The sequence below is a fragment of the Lepus europaeus genome, chromosome 10, assembly GCF_033115175.1.
Source record: "Lepus europaeus isolate LE1 chromosome 10, mLepTim1.pri, whole genome shotgun sequence".
In the NCBI taxonomy this organism is placed as follows: domain Eukaryota; kingdom Metazoa; phylum Chordata; class Mammalia; order Lagomorpha; family Leporidae; genus Lepus; species Lepus europaeus.
Genome location: NC_084836.1, coordinates 80,905,543 through 80,927,172, shown reverse-complemented (window position 1 = coordinate 80,927,172; position 21,630 = coordinate 80,905,543). Strand labels below are relative to the sequence as shown.

The following is a 21,630-nucleotide window of genomic DNA, read 5'->3' as shown; positions in this document are numbered from 1 at the left end:
TTTACATACATATCCAAGTCCCCTGTGTGGGTGGCAGGGAGCCAAGTACTTGAGACATCACCTGCTGCCTCCCAGGTGCACATTGGCAGGAAGCTGGATGAGAGCAGAGGCTGAACTCAATCCCAGGCATTCACCCCAAGCAGCAGCTTAACCCAGTGTGCCTGCCCCATCCTCTATGTCCACCTCCCTGCTAATGCACCTGGGAACGTAGCCCAGCAGTGGAGGATGGCCCAAGTGCTTGAACCCCTGCCACCCATGTGGGAGACCTAGGTGAAGCTCCTGGCTCCTGGCTTTGGCCTGGCCCAGCCCTGACCATGCAGCCATCTGAGGAGTGAACCAGCAGATGGAAGATTCTCTCTCTCTCTCTCTCTCTCTCTTTCTCCTCACTCCTTCTCTCTGTAACTCTGCCTTTCAAATAATAAATAAATCAAATTTTCAAAAAGAAAGCCTTTTTTAATTAAGTATATTTTAATGAATGATCTTGCAATTTCTAGGCAGATGATTATTAGTTATAGATAAGAGCACCTCTTTTCCTTCACTTCCAATACTTAAGCTTCCTGTTATTTTTCTGTTTTATGGAAGTGTCTAGAATCGTGAGTATGACATCAAATAGTAGTGGAATAGATCATGAACAAGTAATTTGTAAAAGAGAATTAAATCAAATAACACTAATGTATGTTCCTGTTATTTTTCTTCCCTCTGAAAATTTTAACTGAAGCATCCCTTAAGAATATAGATGCTCCTCACTTTATGTAACAACCTGTTTCCAAAAGCGGTTGGCATGAACTCTTATCTTGAATGTAGGGGACTCTCTTTGAGGCTAGGGTCACCTGTTTACATCTTTGGCCTGCCTTTGCCTTAGCTTTAGGTGAGACAAACCTTTGAGTTGTGTTTCTACTGCAGCACACACACACAAAAAAAGACCTCCCCTAAAGAGGAAAGGGAGCCATCTAGCCAAGCCTAGAGAGATGATTTCATGGGAGAGGAGAGATGACTTCATAGATTTTACCATACTGAATGAATAAATTGCATCCCCCAAAGAGTCGGTGGATGATCCAGGAGAGTCTTATCACTGCCCCAGGAAGTTCTTCTCACCAGGAAGGATTCTGCACAAACTTTTCTTCCTGCTTGATCAGATCTCTGTGTTGTATGAATTGCTCAGTGGTGCCGCATCAATGATGCCAGGTCTTATCTGCCCCGGGTGAGCGCACAGACTGGTTTCACTGCCTCTTCCCTTTGACCAGTGAGCTAGGATGGTTTGAGAAATAGTAAGAAGCCCAGTGTGGCTGCGGCAGAGTGGACGAAGGTCAGAGGAGCTGCATTGCATGGATCCTTGAAGGTGGAGACATGCCTTTTGGCTGCTTGTTTTAAAGTGGGAGGGACAGTAACATGCCAATGTATGGTGGCTCGGACTAGTTGGATGTGGGGTGAAAGGGTCCGGAGTTGAGATGTGCTATAGAAGTGTCGTATGCAAGACTTGCTCTGTGCTCCGGTGATGTAACCAGCTACCTCCTCGACTCTGGGATATAACAAAGCCGAACAGAATGTGTGTTTCTCTGCCTTTGCAGTGGACGCTGGTGTTGCCTACCCTGCTTCCTTTACTGGTCTACTGCCCGCCTGCCCCCGCTGTGGGAATGTTAGCTCATAACTCTCACCTTGCCCAGGAAGGTACACTTTTCCAGAGGGCCCCACAGCCAATGACTGAGTAACAAGGGCTACAGTAGACCAGCCTCCTGCCTCAAAGTTGGATGAATTCTGTGATGCAGTTCACACTCCAAAGCTTTCCATGGGACCAGGCTGAAGCCAGATTTGAGTTCAGATGCATCCTTGGATAGCTGCTTCCCCTGCCACTCCTGTTCCCTTTTCTTCCCTTCTCCTGGAAGCCCTCTCTCAATAAATCACTAGCAACATCCTGTGCTCATAGGTTGGCAGAATTAATATTGTTAACATGTTCATGGTACCCAAAGAGACCTACAGATTCAATGCAATCCCTGTAAAAATTCCAGTGATGAGGTGGGCATTTGGAACAGTGATTAAGATACCACGTGGGTTGCATTGCCCATGTCAGAGTGCCTGACTTTGAGTCCCAGCTCCAATTCTGATTCTAGCTTCCTGATAACGTACACCTGAGGAGGCATCGGGTGATGGCTCAAGTATGTGGGTCCCCCTGCCACCCACATGGGAGAGCCAGATTGAGTTCTAGGCTCCTGGTTTGGGCCTGATCCAGCCCCAGCTGTTGTGGAAATTTGGGGAGTGAGCCAGAGGAAGGATGATCTTTTTCTGTTTGTTTCAGATAGATGATAGATAGATAAAAGTCCAGTGACTTTTTAACAGAAATAGAAAAGACAATTGCAAAATCCATATGGAAATACAAAGAAAAGAAACAGCCAAAGCAATCTTGAAAAACAACAAAGCTACAGACCTCCCATTACCTGATTTTGAATTACATTACAAATGCTACAGTAATCGAAACAGCATGATACTGGCATTAAAAGCAGACATAGACCAATGGAACAGAAAATAAAGCCCAGAAGTAAATCCCTTGTCAGCTAAAGGGTGCCAGAAACTCACACAAGAGAGAAAAGGTAGTCTTTTCGATAAATTGTGTTGAGAGGGCACATTCAAAATAATGACATTGGACCCTTGTCTCACGCCATACACAAAAATCAACTCAAAATGCATTAAAGACTTAAACATAAGAACCAAAACCAGGAAAGTCCTAGAAGAAAACGTAGAGAGAAAGATCCATGACACTGGTCTTCCAATAGGATTTGGGATGTAACACCAAAAGCACAAGCTCAGAAGCAAAAATAAGCAAATAGGTTTACATCTGCACAGTGAAGTAAACAATTCAACAAAACGGAAATAAAACCCACAGCATGGGGGAACATGCTTCCAAATCATAACTCTGATGAAGAGCGAACATCCAAAATGCATAAGGAACTCATATAGCTCAATAGCTAACTAGTAATAAGAACCCAATTTTAAAAATGGGCAAAGGACCTAAACAGACAGTTTTTCCAAAGAAGACATAAATGGCTAACGTGTTTATGAAAAGGTATTGAACATCACTAATCATTGAGGATATGCAGATGTAAATCAAAACCCAGATGAGCTGTCACCTCGCACCTGCTAGGATGCCTATTGCCAAAACAAAACAAAACAAAACAAAAAACAAAAAAACAAAAACCCAGGAGTTGACAAGTGTAGTTGGGCTGTGGAGGCAGAAGCCCAAATCCTGTACAACACCCATCCTAGGAAGACAACCTTCAGCTCCTCCCTCTCCCTGCTGGACTCCTGGTGTGAACCAATGATTCCCACCCTCTTCCCTCCATTTTTACCTAAACCAGTTCTGTCCAGTAAGTGTGTGACATGAGTCACCTATAAAATCATAATGTCAGTGCTTTAATTAAAAGCACAGAAAGACACAGATGACATGAACTTCACGGTGTCTTTCTTTCACCCAGTATATCTCAGACTGTTCTTCTCTGCCTGTGTCCCCAGATGTTTCCTCTGCTAGAATACTGCTCGGGCTTCCCCATCTGCCTCTCCCACCACAGCCCCTGAGAAATGTTGGTGTTTTCCTGATCTTGTCTTACCGGCTCTCTCCTGGACCATACTCCTGCCTTGAGGCACTGCTCCCATTCAGTCTGTGCCATGTCTGGTTGTCCACCTGGTGGACGGTTTTCTTTAGGTACTTCTGTCTCTACCTCATGTGGAAAAAAAAAAAAAAAAAAGAGGAATGAACTGATTACTTCTCCCCCCACCCCACCCCTCCATCTACCCCTCCATCTTCCAGCTGGGACCCCGGGAGCATCTCCCATTCCCGGCTTTCCCTGCCTCCCATGCAGTCAGGACATCTGCTGCACCTTCTAAACTTTCCCCCCACCTTCTGCTTTCAGTGTAGCCCTCTTTGCTCAGCCTCCACACACACACACACACACACACAGCTGTGGGAGCATCACTTTGAAAACATCAACAGGATGTTAAGACCTGCCCGTGACCTCCCTCTCTTAGGGAATCAAGTCCAGGCCCCAGAAAAAAGACTCAGACCCGAGCCACATCTACTGCCTCCCACCTTGCATCCGACTGCATGCTGGGGCAATCAAATCACGTGACTTCCCTCTGCATGCCGCGTGCTTCCCCATGCTCTTCCTTCGGCCTGGAACACCCATGGCCGACACGAACTCCTTCCTCCATCCTTCAGGAGGTCCTCCTGGGGGCCCCTGTCTGCAGGTCCCCTGAGTCCTCCGTGGAGCTTCTGCTTGCTGAGAGTGGCCCTTGCTGCACGGTGTTGTGTGATTATCTTGGACAGGTCAGTCTCTTGTTGGAGAACCTCTGGGTGTATGGAGCCACTGTAGCTTCATCCTTGCATCTGAAATGCTTTTCACGGGAGACATTCAAAAAATACCAACCACCGCACTTGCGCCTGCCAGCTCCATTTTTACCTAAACCAGTGCTGTCCAGTAGACTAGAGTCACCTACAAAATTTTAACTTCAACACTCACGTTAAAAACATAAAGAGAAACAGATTAAGTTAATTTAGTAACGTGTTTTCATTTAATCCAATATATTCTCAAAACTATTGCCCTTTCTACAATTGACTGATACAAAATGATGAGTGAGATATGTTATATTATTATTATTTTTAACTGAGTCTTCCAAATCTGGGCTGTATGCCTCAAACCAGACCAGCCCCATGGCAGGCTTGTCGGCCGTGGGTGGCCCATGGGTGGCCCACAGCTCCAGGGCAGGACTCACCACACTGGTCCCGGCAGCTGCCACTCTAAACCCTCCCTGGCTTTCTAGCCTATAAAACAAGAAGCTCCTCCCCATCCCAGGGGTCTGTGATCTCACCCCTTCCAGGTCTAAACGCGGGTTGGTAGTTCACTTTGGGTGGAAGAGTGAAGGGTGTCCTGCCAGCTGCACCCAGGCCATCTGCTGGGATTCGCCTGCCCCAGGCGGGCGCAGCGAGCCTCCTAGGTGTGCAGCCCTCACCTGCTCGGTCCAGCCACAGGACTCCAGGGGGCACAGACTGCAAAACCTAATCCCGTGGCCACTTCTCCAGGAAGAGTAACCCAAAAGAGACCGAACATGTACTGATTTCTCTGAACTCCTAATTTCAAAATAATTTTGGGCTTCAAAGCAGGTTGCAAAAATAGAACAAAAATGACTGCCCTTCATCGAGATTCCCATAATGGAAACATTTTATCGCACTTGTGTTGTGATTCATGCTCTCTCTCACTGACTCCCCTACACACACACACACACACACACGGGTACATACCTCATGGATACAGTTTTTTCTCCCTGAGGCTTCAAAGTGAGTTGCAGGTGTAATACTCCTTTATCTCTAACTGCTTCATGAAATATCTGTGCAGGACAATGGCATTCTTTCATAGCCACCATACGGTCGTCAAAATTGCATTATTTTTAATTGACACATCATGACTGTACATATTTAGGGGCTATGGTGTGATATTTCAGTCCATGTACACAGTGCATCAGCATCAAATCAGGGCCACTGGCACATCCATCTCCTCGAACGTTTATTGCTCCTTTGTGTTGGGAACAATCAAAATCCTTTCTCCGAGCTGTTTTGCAATATATAATTATTGTTAGCTATAGACACCCCAAGGTATTCAGAGCACTAAAACCTAGTCCTCTTATCTAATGATATTTTTCTACCCAATAACAAAATGGAATCACCACAAATATCCAAAAAGGGCCAGCAGTGGGTTAAGCTACTTCCTACAGAGCCCATATGGACGCCGGTTCGAGTCCCCAGCTGCTCTGCTTCCAATCAAGCTCCTGCCAATGCACCTGGGAAAGCAGCTGAAGATGTCTCAAATGCTTGGGCCCCTGCATCCACATGGGAGACCCAGAAGAAGTTCCTGGCTTTGGATGGGCCCAGCTCCAGCCACTGGAGCCATTTGGGTAGTAAACCAGTGGATCGGAAACTTCTCTGTTTCTCCCTTTCTCCCTGTAACTCTGCCTTTCAAAGAAATAAAATATATCTTAAAGAAAAAAAAAAAAGACTAAGGAGACAGTGACAGCAACTGCAATGCTGAGTCCTTGGCTGGATGGTGGACCCGAAGGGCATAAGGGAGGTGACAAGCAAGATTTGAATCAAGAGTCACATTTGTGTTGCAATCATGTCACTTTGACTTTTAAAATAAATGTATGTATTTATTTGAAAGACAAAGTTACAGAGAGAGAAAGGCAGAGAGAAAGAGAGAGAGAGAGAGAGAGAGATTTTCCATCTGCTGGCTCACTCCCCAAATGGCCACGAAGTCCAGAGCTGAGCCAGGCTGAAGCCAGGAGCTAGGAGCTCCATCTGGGTCTCACATGTGGGTACAGGGCCCAAGCACTTTGGGCCGTCTTCCACAGCTGTCCCAGGTACATTAGTGGGAATCTGATCAGAAGTGAAGCAGCCAGGACTCAAATGTGGGTTCTTGTATGAGATGACGGCATCACAGGCTGCTTGGCCCACTGCACCGAAATGCCAGCCCCCATTCCTCCAAGCCTTCTGCTTTCGTGAGCATCACTTTAGAAAAGCACAGGTCTGTTGTCTTCCAGAATGTCTTCTCCTAGGGGCTTGTCCATGGTTGCCTCATTGCTCATTTCAGGCTGTGTGTGCGTCGTTGCCGGGGCAGCGAGCCAGGATGCCTTGCACTGCCCTGTGCTGTGAACCTGCATCACCTGGCTCCAGTGGAGTCTGCAGGCCACGCCCCGGAAGTGCACTCCCTCACCTCTGGGATTAACTAGTGCAGCTCTGAGACTGCAAATACGCTCTTTCCCAGCATTCTTGTTTCCCACTAATTTAGTATCCATCAGTGTCTCTTGCCAGATTCATTTGTTGCTATTATTTGCCAGTGATTTTTCTTTTCAAATCCCATCATTCCTTCCATATTCATTGCTTAGCACCCTACTGTAAAGGAGAATTATGCCTTTTCCCACCTTTAGTTTTTCCTTCATTTATTTTTATCAGTGTGGACCTAAGAATTCTTCTACTTCCCAAGGGCTATAATCTGTTCTCCTCATTACTGTGTTTGGGGGCAGTAAGAACCAGGAATATTCTAGTTAACTTTTCACGCTTGAGATTCGGAAACCTCAACCTTAAAATCCTAAGAGTGACAAATAAAGCAGAGGAGCAGTTTGTAATTCCTCATTGCGTCGACCAGAGCGTCACCGAACAACATGAGCACGGTGATGAGAAAAGCCTGTTACAGAGAAAGAGCACATTTTGGATCAAGACAGCTCTCTTTCTCCAAGACACCGGCTTCTTAAAATAAACTCTTTCCTCTCGCCAAAAAAAAAAAAAAAAAAAAGGAAAAAAGGCTGTTACGGAAGGGAATTACTTTGCACACGCATTAAAGATGACGTGTGCTTTCTGCACTGGTCAATGATATTTCTGCTAAGAACTTTTTTTTTCCAGTTCAAAGAGCAGTTCATTTAACCAGAGAGACAAAAGGCAGCCCAGTGGCTTACTTCTTGGGGCTTCCCAGTGCCCGCAGCCTTGGTCTCCCACAAGGTGATCCCAGCCGGCGCTGCTGTGCCCCTCCCCCAGCCTCGTGGGGGTGTTTGTGGGCACCTACGTGCTTTGCCCCTTTTTTTTGCAGAAAATAGATAGGAAATACACGTGGCCGTGTGTGGTGCCGAGTGGCTGCTGGGCCTAATGCTAGCCTGGCTCTCAGCAGCCTAATTAATGGAAAATGGCTGTGCTTTCTATGAAAAGAGAAGCCGGAGTAAGAGGGAGGGGAACGCGGGAAGGGAAGCCGGAGTACTAAGAGCTCCCCTTTCCGCACGGAACTAAATGCTAACCTCGCTTCATACTATTAAGTCGTGAACTTGGATAACAAATCGATGTCAGTAGCTGGCAACTTGCAGGGCACTGGCTTTATTGCATGAATTCTATTAATGCAGCCCCCTAATAAAGCAGCCAACGAGCAAAGAAATACCAGCGATGGGAGCACAGGGAAGCCACTAAGAGCGAACTCAGTCTCAGCAGACGCAGGAAGCGGACGCCAAACCCTGTTCCCCAGCACCACGAAGGGCACGGGCGGGCACCATTAACACGGAGCTGCAGCTGCACATGTGGACCGAGACACGGCTCTCACGGGCAGGAGCGTCCTGCTGTCTGCACGAGGAAGCTGTGTGCCCGGGCAGGTCAGGCCACGTCGGGTCAGCAGAAAATGCAGCCCTCTGCCGTGTGGACCTTGCCCCCAGCCCCCGGCTGAATACCTTGTAGGAACAAGTGGCCTAGCCATTATGGTGTAACTGGTACACCCAGCAAAAGACGCAGGCCAAAAATAAAGCAGAGGAAGGACTCCATTGCGGCAGAACAAGTCCTCAATGTAACGATTTCCACGTAATTTTTATCTGTGCCCATATAACTCTGTAGCACAGGATAACACTTAATGAGGGCTCCTCACAACGTCTCTCTTCCTTTATTGACCTGCAAATTGCAGACAAGTTAATTTATGACGACTCCCTGAATGGAGGAAAAGCAGTCCCCGAGGAGAAAAATTGCAATTATGCCCACGAAAGACTTTCTTTCAATTAAGCAGCAAGCAGAAAGTGTTTAATAATGTAGTTAGTACCTAATTCATACCAGCTTACACAATATCTACAACAGGATAATGAAGAACAATAATAATAATACGAGTTTATATGGAGCTCTGTCCCTGTGCCAGGCAGGAACCCAGCTCAGCCCCTTCACCTGGAATTCCAATAGTTACTCTTTTTTTTTTTTAAAGTTATTTATTTGGGGCTTGCACTGTGTCATAGCAGGTAAAGCTGCCACCTGCAGTGCTGGCATCCCATAAGGGCACCGGTTCTAGACTCAGCTGCTCCACCTCCAATCCTGGCCCAGGTCTTTGGGCCCCTGCACCCATGTGGGAGACCTGGAAGAAGCTCCTGGCTCCTGACTTTGGATCCAGCTATTGCAGCCGTTTGGGAAATGAACCAGCAGATGGAGGACCTCTCTCTCTTTCTCGGCCTCTGCCTCTCTGTAACTCCGCCTTTCAAATAAATCTTTTTAGAAGATTTATTTTTTATTTGAAAAGCGGAGTTACAGAGAGGGAGAGGCAGAGAAAGAGAGAGAGAGAGACAGTTGGCCAGGCAGAAGCCAGGAGTTTTGGAAGAGGTCCCAGCCTCAACCTCAGTCTTGGTGGGAACAGACCACATGCAACCCGTAGCTGCTGACTTCTGGGTCTTAGTGGTAATGCACGGTAAACCATCCTCCGTACATCCCTAAGCCTGGGTTGTCCACCAAGGCCAGTTCTGGTTTGTGACAATGAAGCCACAACCGGATTCTCTTCCAAGGATACTTATTTCTCTGTTATCTAGGTCTCAGCAGGTGACAGGCACGGCTGGTTATTAGACAACTATTGGTTTTCCTTTCACAAATCATTCATCTTACCTTTCTAGATCAGTCTCAAACCAGTGGAAACATTAGATAGATACAGATTCTGACAAACTCAGGCTAGGCTCAAGGGCATTCTTTTAAATTTCTTTTTTATTTGAAAGACACAGTTACAGAGAGAGGAGGAGGAGAAGGAGAGAGAGAGAGAGAGAATCTTCCATCCGCTAATTTGCCCCCCCAAATGGCCGCAGTGGCTAGAGCTGGGTCCATCCAAAGGCAGGAGCTTCTTCAGGTCTCCCACGTGGGAGCAGGGGTCCAAGGACTCTACAATTTTCCCAGGTGCATTAGCAGGGAGCTGGATTGGAAGTGGAGCAGGCAGGACTCAAAAAGGCGCCCATATGGGATGCCGGCACCATAGGCTGCAGCTATGGCGCAGATGCTATGCCACAGCACCGGTCCCAGGAAATTGCTACCATTGAACTTCCATCCGGGTCTTTGAGGATTTTTCTGGTGACAGGGTAGTATGTCTTGTGTAGTATGTCACATCCCTAAGTCAACACAGGCCTGACCGTCCAAGCAAAGCCAGGGTTAACTAGAAATACTTCTCTGTTCCTGCCCTTGTTTCTGAGACGCACAGAAGTGCACAGATCCGCTTTCTCTCTCGGGCAGCAATGCAGCCTTCCTGCGTGAACACAAATCCCTGCCTGCCTTGCTCCAGCCCCCAGCATCACAAAGCTGAGACTCGCCCCTGGGCTGCACCTGCCACTGGGCCTTTTAGGGGAACTTCCTGCCCTCCACCGTGACGCTGGGACTCCTGGAGAGCTCCCAGCCAGAGTAAACCTCCGAGCTGGTGGGACTGCAGCTAGGGAGCCTCTCAGTGGTGTGAAAAGCAAAACCTGGCTATTAGCACACCAAGAGGAAGTCAGCGTGCTTTTCATTAAACAAAGGAATCTTGGGAAAAGAACCGGTGTTTCTTCTCTGGCCACCCACCTCCTTTTTCTCCCTAGTACAGAGCTGGCTGCTCTGCCACTCTCCTTTCCCGTTGTCTACTGCAGTGGCTTTGACCTTGAAGCAGGAGCCAGGCCTTTAAGGGACACTGTTTGCCCTCCTGTCTCTCCCCACAGATGAGCTGGACTTTTTCCTAAGGCCAGAGGCTATGGCTTCCTCCAGGGTGTCCCTGCCGATTGGCTTGCCCCAGCCCAGGGCATGGCCAGCAGCTGAGCTAGCTTGACCAGCGGTTCCGAGTGTGTCAATAAAACACACGGAATGCCAGGTGAGGGTTAGCCCCCGCCGCGTCTGATCGATCACGCAATAATTGGGCCTCATTGACCAGAAGCGGTTCGTGCAGTTCCACTTGAGCTGACATCTCCCAGGGCAGCCTAGAAATGTACAGGATTTGCACAAGTGATGGGAAATGCTACTGCCCCCTCCCCCAACACACAACAAGCCAGCCACTGGCAAAACCCACAGACAGGAACATCTTCTACCTGGCACCTGGAGACTGTGTGTAACTTTTTCCTTACAGGGGTGTGAAGGGGATTTTGGTGAGTGTTGACAGCCACTTCAAAACTACGTTGTCACCGTGTCCTCACCCAGTCTTACCTCCTGAAGATTTCTATTTCTAGGCAACCAGCGAGTTAGATTGCTCAGCGACATCTGTTGAGTCTTCCCCCTTTTAAATATGAAATCAGAAAGACGTCAGTGTCTTTTTATTTTTATTTAAAATTCATAATACCACATTACTTGCAAAAGCTCCTGGAAAATTGAATTAAAAGATGAGTTTATTGGGTTGCAAAAAAGTTCAAAATCCATGCATATTAAAGGTTTTCAAAAAGTTCGTGAAAAACTATGTGTGCACCTTTTTTTTTTTTTTTTGCACCAAAAATAAACTATGTCTTCACTCCATATTTCCATGCGCTGTTTGAAATGCTCTCACATTCCTGGAAATAAACATTTCTGCAAAGCTGATTGCTCCATAGCACTAGGCACTGTGAGTACAGGAAGTTGGCCCTCTGTCGGTAATTCTAAGCTTTTCTTTTTTTTTTTTTTTTAAGATTTATTTTATTTATTTGAAAGAGTTACAGAGAGAGGTACAGACAGAGAGACAGGTCTTCCATCCGCTGGTTCACTCCCCAGATGGCCGCAACGGCCGGAGCTGTGCCGATCCGAAGCCAGGAGCCAGGAACCAGGAGCTTCCTCCGGGTCTTCCACGTGGGTGCACTTGGGCCATCTTCCACTGCTTTCCCAGGCCATAGCAGAGAGCTGGATCGGAAGTGGAGCAGCCAGGACTAGAACAGGCACCCATATGGGATGCTAGTACTTCAGGCCAGGGCATTAACTCGCTGCACACAGCGCCTGCCCCTCTAAGCTTCTCTTAAAGGACAACTCCTTCCTAACATCCTGACACCGAGAGAAGCTCAGAGAGCGTGTGGAAAGCTCGTAGAAAGTGGAGCTGCCTCCCGGCTCCCAGCCTCAGCCCTGGGAATGAGCCAGGAGGTGGAGGAGCAGGGCTTGCTCCCTCTCAAGTAACGAAGTTAAAGTATTTGTTAAAAACCACTGCCCAAGGCCGGTGCCGTGGCTCACTAGGCTAATCCTCCACCTTGCGGCGCTGGCACACCGGGTTCTAGTCCCGGTCGGGGCACCAATCCTGTCCCGGTTGCCCCTCTTCCAGGCCAGCTCTCTGCTGTGGCCAGGGAGTGCAGTGGAGGATGGCCCAAGCACTTGGGCCCTGCACCCCATGGGAGACCAGGAGAAGCACCTGGCTCCTGCCTTCGGAACAGCGCGGTGCACCGGCCACAGCGCGCCAGCAGCGGCAGCCATTGGAGGGTGAACCAACAGCAAAAGGAAGACCTTTCTCTCTGTCTCTCTCTCACTGTCCACTCTGCCTGTCAAAAAAAAAAAAAAAAAAAAACACACACACACACTGCCCAAATAAGCAGTTTCTGTAAGAAGTGAGGAATCAGCTTGCGAGCAAGATCCTTCACTGGGTGGATTGGGGGCTGAGTTTTTTTCTTAGTGAGAGGAAGCAGTTGGTTTTCAGCGCTGTCTGAAACATCCTCCAGCTCACAGCAGCCCCGCGAGCCAGCAGCGGGTTCCCCTGGCTGTGGGGGCGCTGATTACCCTGTCTGGGGGTCCCTGCCTTGCCCTGGCTGAGGGTGTCACCTGAGGCGGCGAGCAGTGTGGCACTGCAGGTAGACGGGGTGGGGGGCTGCTCTCAGTGGCGGGGCCAGCCCTCCTGGGATCTAAAGTGCCTTTGCTCCTCTCAGCCCCCTCCGTGACTTGTCACCAGGGACCACCCCTAAGCTGCGATGTAGTCGAGAAGGAGCCTTCACGAGTCAACTTGGTCATTCACTTTCGAGACTCTTTCCCAGGGGCCAGCGCTGTGGCGTAGCAGGTAAAGCTGCCGCCTGCAGCACTGGCATCCCATATGGGCACCGGTTCGAGTCCCGGATGCTCCACTTCTGATCCAGCTCTCTGCAATGGCCTGGGAAAGCAGTAGAAGATGGCCCAAGTGCTTGAACCTGCAGGGGAGACTCAGAAGGAACTCCTGGCTCCTGGCTTCAGATCAGCCCTGCTCTGGCCGTTTGCAGTGTGAGCCAGAGGATGGAAGACCTCTCTCTCTATCTCTGCTTCTCTGTAACTCTGCTTTTCAAATAAATAAATATTAAAAAAAAAAAAAAAGACTTTCCCAGGACAGTGGAAGATGGCCCAAGTGCTTGGGCCCCTGCACCCATGTGGGAGACCTAGATGGAGGTGGAAGACGTCTTTTCTTTCTCTGTCTCTCCCTCTGTCACTCTACCTTTCAAATAAATACATGCATCTTTTTTAAGGCTCCTTTTCCTTATCACACTTTGCTTTAACAGAACCCAAAATGTTCTTTCTTAAGAGAGGAAAAAAAAGTCCGAACAGAGCTCTGTAAACCTCCTTGTCTCTCCTGCTGACAAAAAATGTGAAAGGGCCCAGTCCCTGGGTTCTGATGGAGGAGGCAGCAGCGTGCCAGGCTTTGCAAGGCCGCAGTTCCCTGCAACTCGTTCAGCAGCTGTCGAGGCCCGAGGGGCAGGGGCCACCCTGGAAACAGCCCTGCTGCAGTGTCAGGGCTGAGGGCTGAGGGCAGAGCAGCGAACGGGTCCCGTCCTCGCCCCTCCCACAGCACCTGAGTTCCCTGCTCCTGTGGGTCGGAGCTTAGCCAGGAATTGTAGGGCCCAGAACCCCAGCCAGGTCACACATCAACACAGCACCCGGTGCCCCCGAAGGGCCGCAGAGACGAGCAGTCCTCCCCAGCCTCTCCCGCATCCCCTGATGGCTCTGGCTCTTCCTCCACACGCTCCATCGGGGGCAGGCTGCAGAGCTTTGCCCACCTGTTTGCAGGCAGAGCTCATGAAAGACCACTCAGGGCCTGGGAACATGGAATGGGCACCGTGCATCCAGTGGACATTGAACACACGTGAGGGCTGACGCGATGGCTGTGAGCTCTTCTCCCTCCTCCCTCCTTCTGTGGGTCCCCATCCTGTCTCCCCGCACAGGCCAGGCACCCTCCCGCCGGGGGCCGTGTGCTCCTGCTGTTACCTCCTCTCTGCTGCACCTGTCCCCCGGATATCCACGGGGCTCAGCCTCTCCCTTCCCTCCAGCCTTTGCTAAGTCCCTGTCCCATCAGCAGGGACCCTAACACACTGTCTAGTTCCTATTGATCTCAAGGACATAAGCTCCATGAGTGGCAGGGATGTTGGTCTTTTGGGGTCCCTGCCCACTTCCTCCGTACCCACCAGAGCACTGGGCACAAGGCAAGTATGGGGTATGTGTTAGTGGAATTCATAGTCAGGTGAATATAGGCCCTGAACAACAAGATGGGCGATTAGGTAGGAACTGGGTCACATGCTGGTCGGGCGAGCTGGTGATGGGCAATACCTGATCCAGGTGAGTACCAGGTGGTCCTGACACAGCTCCTGCCATCACACTCACCTCCAGTGCTTCGGTGACCTGAGACCAACCTCTGTCCCTAAGAACCAGTTTAATGCTCAGGACACGGAAGCTGCTGCTGGGCATGGGGGCACCGGGTTCCTCCTGCCCCCATGCACACACTTGACATCCACCAGCAGGAACAGAAACAGCGGACTCTCACCTGCAGGAGAGCAAATCCCACGAAACAGATCAGCCCCTGACCCTAGGTTTTCCAAGGCACACACTCACAGCGTTAAAATAAAGCAAAAGAGCTAAAATGCCAGTGAATGATGTTGGTTATTCCAATGCTGCATCAAATTTCTGAACCCTAACCTGCAAATAAAAGATGGCCATTCCGTTCTCCAGGCAGGAGAGCCTCCGCCCGGTTTGCAGTGGAAAGTTAGCAAAGATAAGCTACCTTCAGCAAAAGGGCAGCTCCGCCAGAGGAGATTCAATTAAGCACGGGCACAAGCGCACGAAGACCGTGCTGCACCACCACGGCGGCCTGGTTTTCTGGTCATTATTAATCCAGAAACCTTAATGACGAACAGCATTTGTGTTACTGTCTCCCCAAATTTAATTTGTGTATGCAGCAGTTCAGTTAATCCTGCAATCTGGTTTCGTCAAACGAGGGCAGAGACTGGAGACGCGGTTTTTCACAAGTCTTCGGGCTTTTAAATCCTGATAAAATCAGGATTCTTCCCCGGGTCTTGCCCCAGCTCTGAATTAAACCACTTTAAATGTAATTATGGAACCTGGCCTTACCTCGGGGCCATCCATTTAAAACATTGATTGGCCAGGCTGTTCCACAAGGCATTTTATGAGCAAACGTTTGCAATGGGACCAGAACTGTAATTTATAAAGGCAAAAAAGCAGGTAAATACTTTATTAGTGGTAATGAGAGGGCTGCCAGCTAACGGACTGCCTCCTTGCCTCCACAGCTACTTCACGGAGCCGTGGTGCTTGGCCCTCTTCCACGATCGGTTTATCGATCTCAGAAAGGAGCTACGCCTGATCTTAGCCTCCAAGAAGGTATGGGTAATTAATGGGTGTGTGAATTATTCCCTGCAAATTATAAGCAGCTAATAGGTGTTGGTCATTTGGGCTTCCCCAATGCATTCCCATTTTATGGTTTGCCTTCTTAAGCCAATGATACTCCATGTCCACAAACTACTGCGTATAGAAACCTATGCGGTGATGTCTCAGGGCCAGATATCTGATTTAAATCCCGTTACAGGGTGGGGGGAGTTGTGAGAATTTGTCTTTTCCTCTCTACAAATAGCTCCCTGGTCATGAGCGGCTAATGGCGTTGGCTAAAAGTTGGATATGAATTACTTGTCCTCAGAAGGAAGAGGCATTCCTTTAGTTTCTGTGTGCAGCCTTTTGAGTGTGTGGTGTGTGTGTGTGTGTGTGGTCTTCAAGATGTAAAGGGAAGTCAACCAGAAGTCAAAGAGACTCGATTCTCAAAGCAATGCAGAATGAACCAGAAGCTGGGCTGCCCGTCCCAGAGTCCCCATTCTCAGCTAGAACCCTGACCCTGTCGTGGAAAGCTTTAAACTGTTTCTTCCCATACTGGCGTCCTTAGCAGAGCTCGGAAGGTTAGCATCTGTGCTCACAGAGTGGGCAGTACCCACGCTAGCATCTTATCCTACCTCACCCAAAAACGGCCGGGGCCCCGGTCAGCTCCCGCGCTCTAAGTGGGCCGTTCCTGCATCATCTCCACTGCCGCTTCCACAAGCCTTGCGGTTGCTGAGGTGTAGGCAACCGAGGTGGAACTCTGCCTTTCCAGACAATAAAAAAAATCTTAAAAAAAAAGACTTCCTTTGGTTTAGATGTCCGTAAAAGGGGCTGGCATTGTGATGTGGCAGGTGAAGCTGCCACCTGTGACGCCAGCACGTCCCATCTGCTCCACTTCCCATCCAGCTCTTTGCTATGACCTGGGAAAGCAGCAGCAGATGGCTCAAGTGCTTGGGCCCCTGTACCCATGTAGGAGACCCAGATGAAGCTCCTCGCTCAGGGCTTCTGCCTGGTCCAGCTCTGGCTGTTGCAGCCATCTGAAGAGTGAAACAAAGGATAGAAGATCTCTCTCTGTCTCTCTCTCTCTGTAACTCTGCCTTTCAAATGAATAAATCTTTAAAGAAAGAAGATGTCCAATAAAAACCCACATGATCTACAGATCCAGTGCAACCTTATCAAAATCCCAAGAGCATTTTTATAAAAATCCGAACACAATCCTAAATTCTTGTGGAAATGCAAAGGACTCCAAATAGTCAAAGCTATCTCAGAATGGTGGCAGGGGAGGACAAAGTTAGAATACTCGCACTTTCCAATTGCAAAACTTGCTACAAAACACCAGGAACCAAGAAAGTGTGCTACTTGCATTCAAGGATAGATGAGTAGGGCGATTTTTATCCCAAGATAAAAGTAGGAGTCCAGATGTACACCAGCTTACAAGAAAAGATGCTCAACATCATTGATCGTTAGGGAAATAAAAATCAGAACGTCTGTGAGGTAGCACTTCATACCCACGAGGATGGCTGCAATCAGGGGAAAGACCAGCAAGTGTCAGAGTGTGCAAAACCCAGAATCTTTGCACATTCCTGTTGGGAATGCAACACTGTGCAGCTGCTGTGGAAAACAGCCACTGTGCTCCTAGGTATACATTCAAAAGAACAGAAAGAGGTATCCTGGGGCCGACACTGTGGCGAAATGGGTAAAGCCGCCACCTGCAGTGCCAGCATCCCATATGGGCGCTGGTTCAAGTCCCAGCTGCTCCACTTCTGATCCAGCTCTCTGTTATGGCCTGGGAAAGCAGTGGAAGATGGCCCAAGTCCTTGGGCCCCTGCACCCGCGTGGGAGACTTGGAAGAAGCTCTCGGCTCCTGGCTTTGGATTTGTATAGCTCCAGCCGTTGCAACCAGTTGGGGAGTGAACCAGTGGATGGAAGACCTCTCTCTCTCTCTCTCTCTCTCTCTCTCTCTCTCTCTCTCTCTGCCTCTCATTCTCTCTTGTATAACTGACTTTCAAATAAATAAAATAAATCTTTTAAAAAAGTAAAAATGTAAAATTAAAAAAAGAGGCATCCAGATGAATTCACGTGCATGGAGTTCCAAGCCGCCGGTACGGGGTAGCACCCAGACACCCACCAAGAGATCCAGGGATAAACCACCGTGTCCTAAGCACACAGTGGAACCGTACTCAGTCATGAAAAGAAATGAAGTCCTGCCAGAGTCTACAAAGTAGATGCAGACGAACCTGAAAACATCGCCCTAGAGAGACGAAAACTCTGATTGTCTCAGTAAATGCAGAGAAAGGTCTGGCAAAACTCACATCCGTTACAAAACTCTCAATAAATGTAGGTACAGAAAGAATGTTTCCAACACAGTTGAGGTCACATTTTCACCAGTCCACAGCTAGCATCATATTCAACAGTGAGAATTTGAAAACTTTTTTATTCTTTCTGAAATCGGGACAAGACAAGAAGGCCCCTGCTCCCTCGCCAGAGCAATTATGCAAGAAAAGTACATGCATAAAAGGCAATTGAACAGGAAACGAAGACCTGAAGTGGTTTCTATGACAATGTGATCTTAAATCTAGAAAACCCTCGGTGGATCGCCAAAACACAGACCTGATGAATGAACGCAGTGATGTTGCAGGAAACCAAATCAACACACTAACAAACACCACCACCAATCAATGAGAAAGTGCCTGAGGGAAATTAAGGAACAACCCCATTTACAATAGCATTTGTAAAGAAGACTTGGGGGGTGGGGATGGGCATTGTGGCCCAGTGGGTTCACTGCTGCCTAAGACACCTGCGTCCCACATTAGAGTGCTGGTTTGAGTCCCAGCGACTGTGCTTCTGATCCGGCTTCCTGCCAATGCACCTGGGAAGGCAGTGGATGATGAACCAACACTTGCATCCTAGCTGCCCAAGTGAGAGACCTGGGTGGAGTCCTGGCTCCTATCTTTGGCCTGGCCGAGCTCTGGTTTCTGCAGGCATGTGGGGAGTGGACCAGCAGATGGAAGATCTCTGTTTATCTGTGTGTGTGGGTCTTTCTCTCTCTATGTCTAACCTTTTGCCTTTCAAATAGATAATACATAAATATACCTTTTAAAAATACTTAGTAAACTCAAAGAGGTAAAGGTCTGTATATTAAAAACTGTAAAATATTGATGAACTAAACTGAAGATAATACAGTAAATCAAAAGATATCCTGTGGCCATGAGGTAGAAAAATTAATATTGCTTAAATGTCCATACATCCAAAACAATCTACAGATTCAATACAGTCTCTCAAAATTCCAATGTCACTCTTCAAAGAAATTCAAAACAACTGCAGAATTCATATGGAAACACAAAAGACTCCAAATAACCAAAACAGTCTTGAGAAAGAAAAACAATGTGAGAGGCATCATACTACCTAATTTCTTTTTTTTTTTTTTTTTAAGATTTATTTATTTACTTGAAAGAGTTACACAGAGAGAGGGAGAGGCAGAGAGAGAGAGAGAGGTCTTTCATCTGCTAGTTCACTCCCCAAATGATTGCAAAGGCCAGAGCTGCACTGATCCAAAGCCAGGAGCCAGGAGCCTGCCCTGGGTCTCCCACAAGGGTGCAGGGGCTAAGGACTGGAGCCATCCTCTGCTGCCTTCCCAGGCCACAGCAGAGAACTAGATCAGAAGTGGAGCATCCGGAACACGAACCGGGTCTTTAACCTACTCTGCCCCAGCACCGGCCCCAAGATGAGGCATACTGTACGTGGTACGGTGGAGGGAAGTGATTCTAGCAGGCCCTGGGTCACACTGTGAGAGGTCCCACAGGAGAGGCAAGTGCACAAGAAGCTGCCAACAATCCCAAGCAGTTTTTTCTTAGATAAACCTGACAGTTCCACTTTGTGATTTCACCCTGCTTACCCCAATATCAGAACAGCATCACACAGCCATGAGCCGGAAATCCCCAGCATCTAAGTGAGGTCACCATCCTTGTGTAAGTTTGACACAGTTCTCCAGGAACGGGGCCTGGCATTGAGGAGCAGAGAAGTAAACCTCCGCCTGAGATGCCAGCATCCCATAGGGGCAGGTGCCGGGTTGAGTCCTGGCTGCTCCACTTCCAACCCAGCTCCCTGCTGATGCGCCTGAGAGAGCAGTGGAAGATGGCTCAAGTGCTTGGGCCCCTGCATCCACATGGGAGACCTGGAAGAAGCTCCTGGCTCCTGGCTTTGGACGGGCCCAGCTCCAGCCATTGGGGCCATTTGGGGAGTGAACCAGTGGATGGAAGATCTTTCTCTCTCTCTCTCTTACAAGTAAATAAATGAATCTTTAAAAAGAAAAGAAGGAAGAAGAAAGGCAGAAAAAATTCTCCGGGAAAATTAAGGCAGAAAGAACCAAGCTCATCTCTGTTGCAGAATACATCAACGGGGCCAGGGAGCTGGTGGCATCAGAGTCTTCAGCACCTGCGAGAATTCGTTATGGGCATCAGTGGCCTTTTGCCCTCTCACCCCCTCTGTTGAGCTGATTTGAATCTGAATCCCTGTGCCCCCCACACACACACACACACTGGTCTTCCCTGTGTAGAATCTCCGACACCTCATCTTGTCTTGCTTAAACAACCAAGTGCCAATTGCGTTAGACCTCCATCGAAGCTTGAATCAATTTTTCTATCTGTTCGTTCTCACCATTGACAAATCAATGATCCAGAAGAACCCTGCTGATAATCCACTTCTTTTTGTTGTTGTTGTTCTGTTCAAAAGAAAAAGAATTGTTGGAAGTTGAAATAAATACACCAGCAGAGTCCATATGACTCTTCCTTTGAGGTCAGACAGCCACACAGCTCAACCCAGCTCTGGGGCAAGGGCTCCTTAGGACAGCCCTGCTGTGGGTGGGCAGAAGAGTGGTGAGGACAGTCAGTGAAGGGTTAACTGCAGGACCCAGGGGTGTGTGTGTGTGTGTGTGTGCACGCGCAGGTCTGTGAGCTTGTCCCTATGGCTTGAAAATTACTATAATAAAATGCTGGAAAACCTCTATTAGATTTTAGGTGTAATTGTAGGCGTCTTAACTTCCAACCCCTTTCTATTCTCTGAGCTCCATCTTGAAAGATACCCACGACATTGGAGTTTGCCAACAATGTATCGAGGGTTGTCAGATCCTCTCTCTTAGGGGTTATAACCAAGTACAGTAAAGCATGCAGGAGTTTTCTGGCACGGTCCGTCTTGTTTTTAAAACCAGCATGAGCTACGGATGAGTCTTAGCTGGGACGTGAGGGTTTTTAAGGTGACCAACGCTGGGGAAGACCCTCTGCCAAGTGGCATGCCCCAGTTACAAAAAGAATCTGCATGATTCTACTCACACCAGGCACCCAGAGTCACCAGACCCCATAGAGGCAGGAAGGTGGCTGATAGTTCTAGGGGCTGGGAGAGGGAGGGCTGGGGGGCAGGAGTTGTTGTTAGTGCCGGGAGGATCCCAAGTTTGCCGTGGTTAAGACGCAAGAAGCTGGAGATGGGAGGCGATGGTGACCCGACCATAGCGTGGATGCATGTACCTGCTGTCACTGCACACCCAAAAAAGCTTACAGTCACAAATTTTGCATTCTGACATATTCTGTACACACACACAAAATAATATCTAAAAGTCTGGGAATATATATATATATACATATGTATGTATATATATGCACACACTCCCGCCCTGGGGAACAGATCACCACCCCTCTGCATGGGAGCTAACCTGCCCCGCCATGGCGGTCCCCTCCCTACCATGTCTTCCAGGAGGAGCAACTTCCCTCCTTGGTAGAGCTGGCCCGGCAGATAGAAGATGAGGAGATTGAGCTGAGTGAAAAGCCCAAGAAATACCTACAGAGGGTCTTTGAGGACACCATCTACAAGCCCCTGGTGGAGAGGAGCATCCTGGACTACTTGCACTACAACCATTACCACCTGCCCATGTACGCGTGGCCGGGCATCGTGTAGGGGACGCACCTGCTCGGGTCCCCTGTCCCGGGCCCGTGGTTTCCCGTCGCTCCAGTAGGTGGCGCACGGCCGCGGACAGATCTCCAGGCACAGGTTCCTGCATTTCAGCAGGAACACGAGGTCTCCCCGGTGTAAAACTTGCTTTGTAACCCTGAGCGTGATTTGCTGTGCGGTCCTACAGCGTTCCGCCACCGACTCTGTTGACCCGGGGCCGGGGGAGAGAAATGCTGTGAGTGATTAAAAAAGAAAAAAAAATCACCTTCCCAGAATGGAAAATCGGTAAACCGATGCTGAGAGATTAACCCTGTACCCGCTACGGCACAGCTTGTGGTATGAAACCTTTTTCTGCTTCACGTCCCAGG

The 21,630-nt window shown here is 48.7% G+C and overlaps 1 protein-coding gene across 1 annotated transcript in view; it reads left to right on the top strand.

Moving 5' to 3' along the window:
- Window positions 1-21,268, top strand: part of CFAP61 (cilia and flagella associated protein 61) — a 254,395-nt gene extending 233,127 nt beyond the window's left edge. The window contains exons 26-27 of the mRNA XM_062203798.1: window positions 15,247-15,337; window positions 21,068-21,268. Of these exons, the coding sequence (XP_062059782.1) occupies window positions 15,247-15,337; window positions 21,068-21,268 (292 nt within the window). The remainder of the gene's footprint in view (window positions 1-15,246; window positions 15,338-21,067) is intronic.
- Window positions 21,269-21,630: the final 362 nt, after the last annotated feature.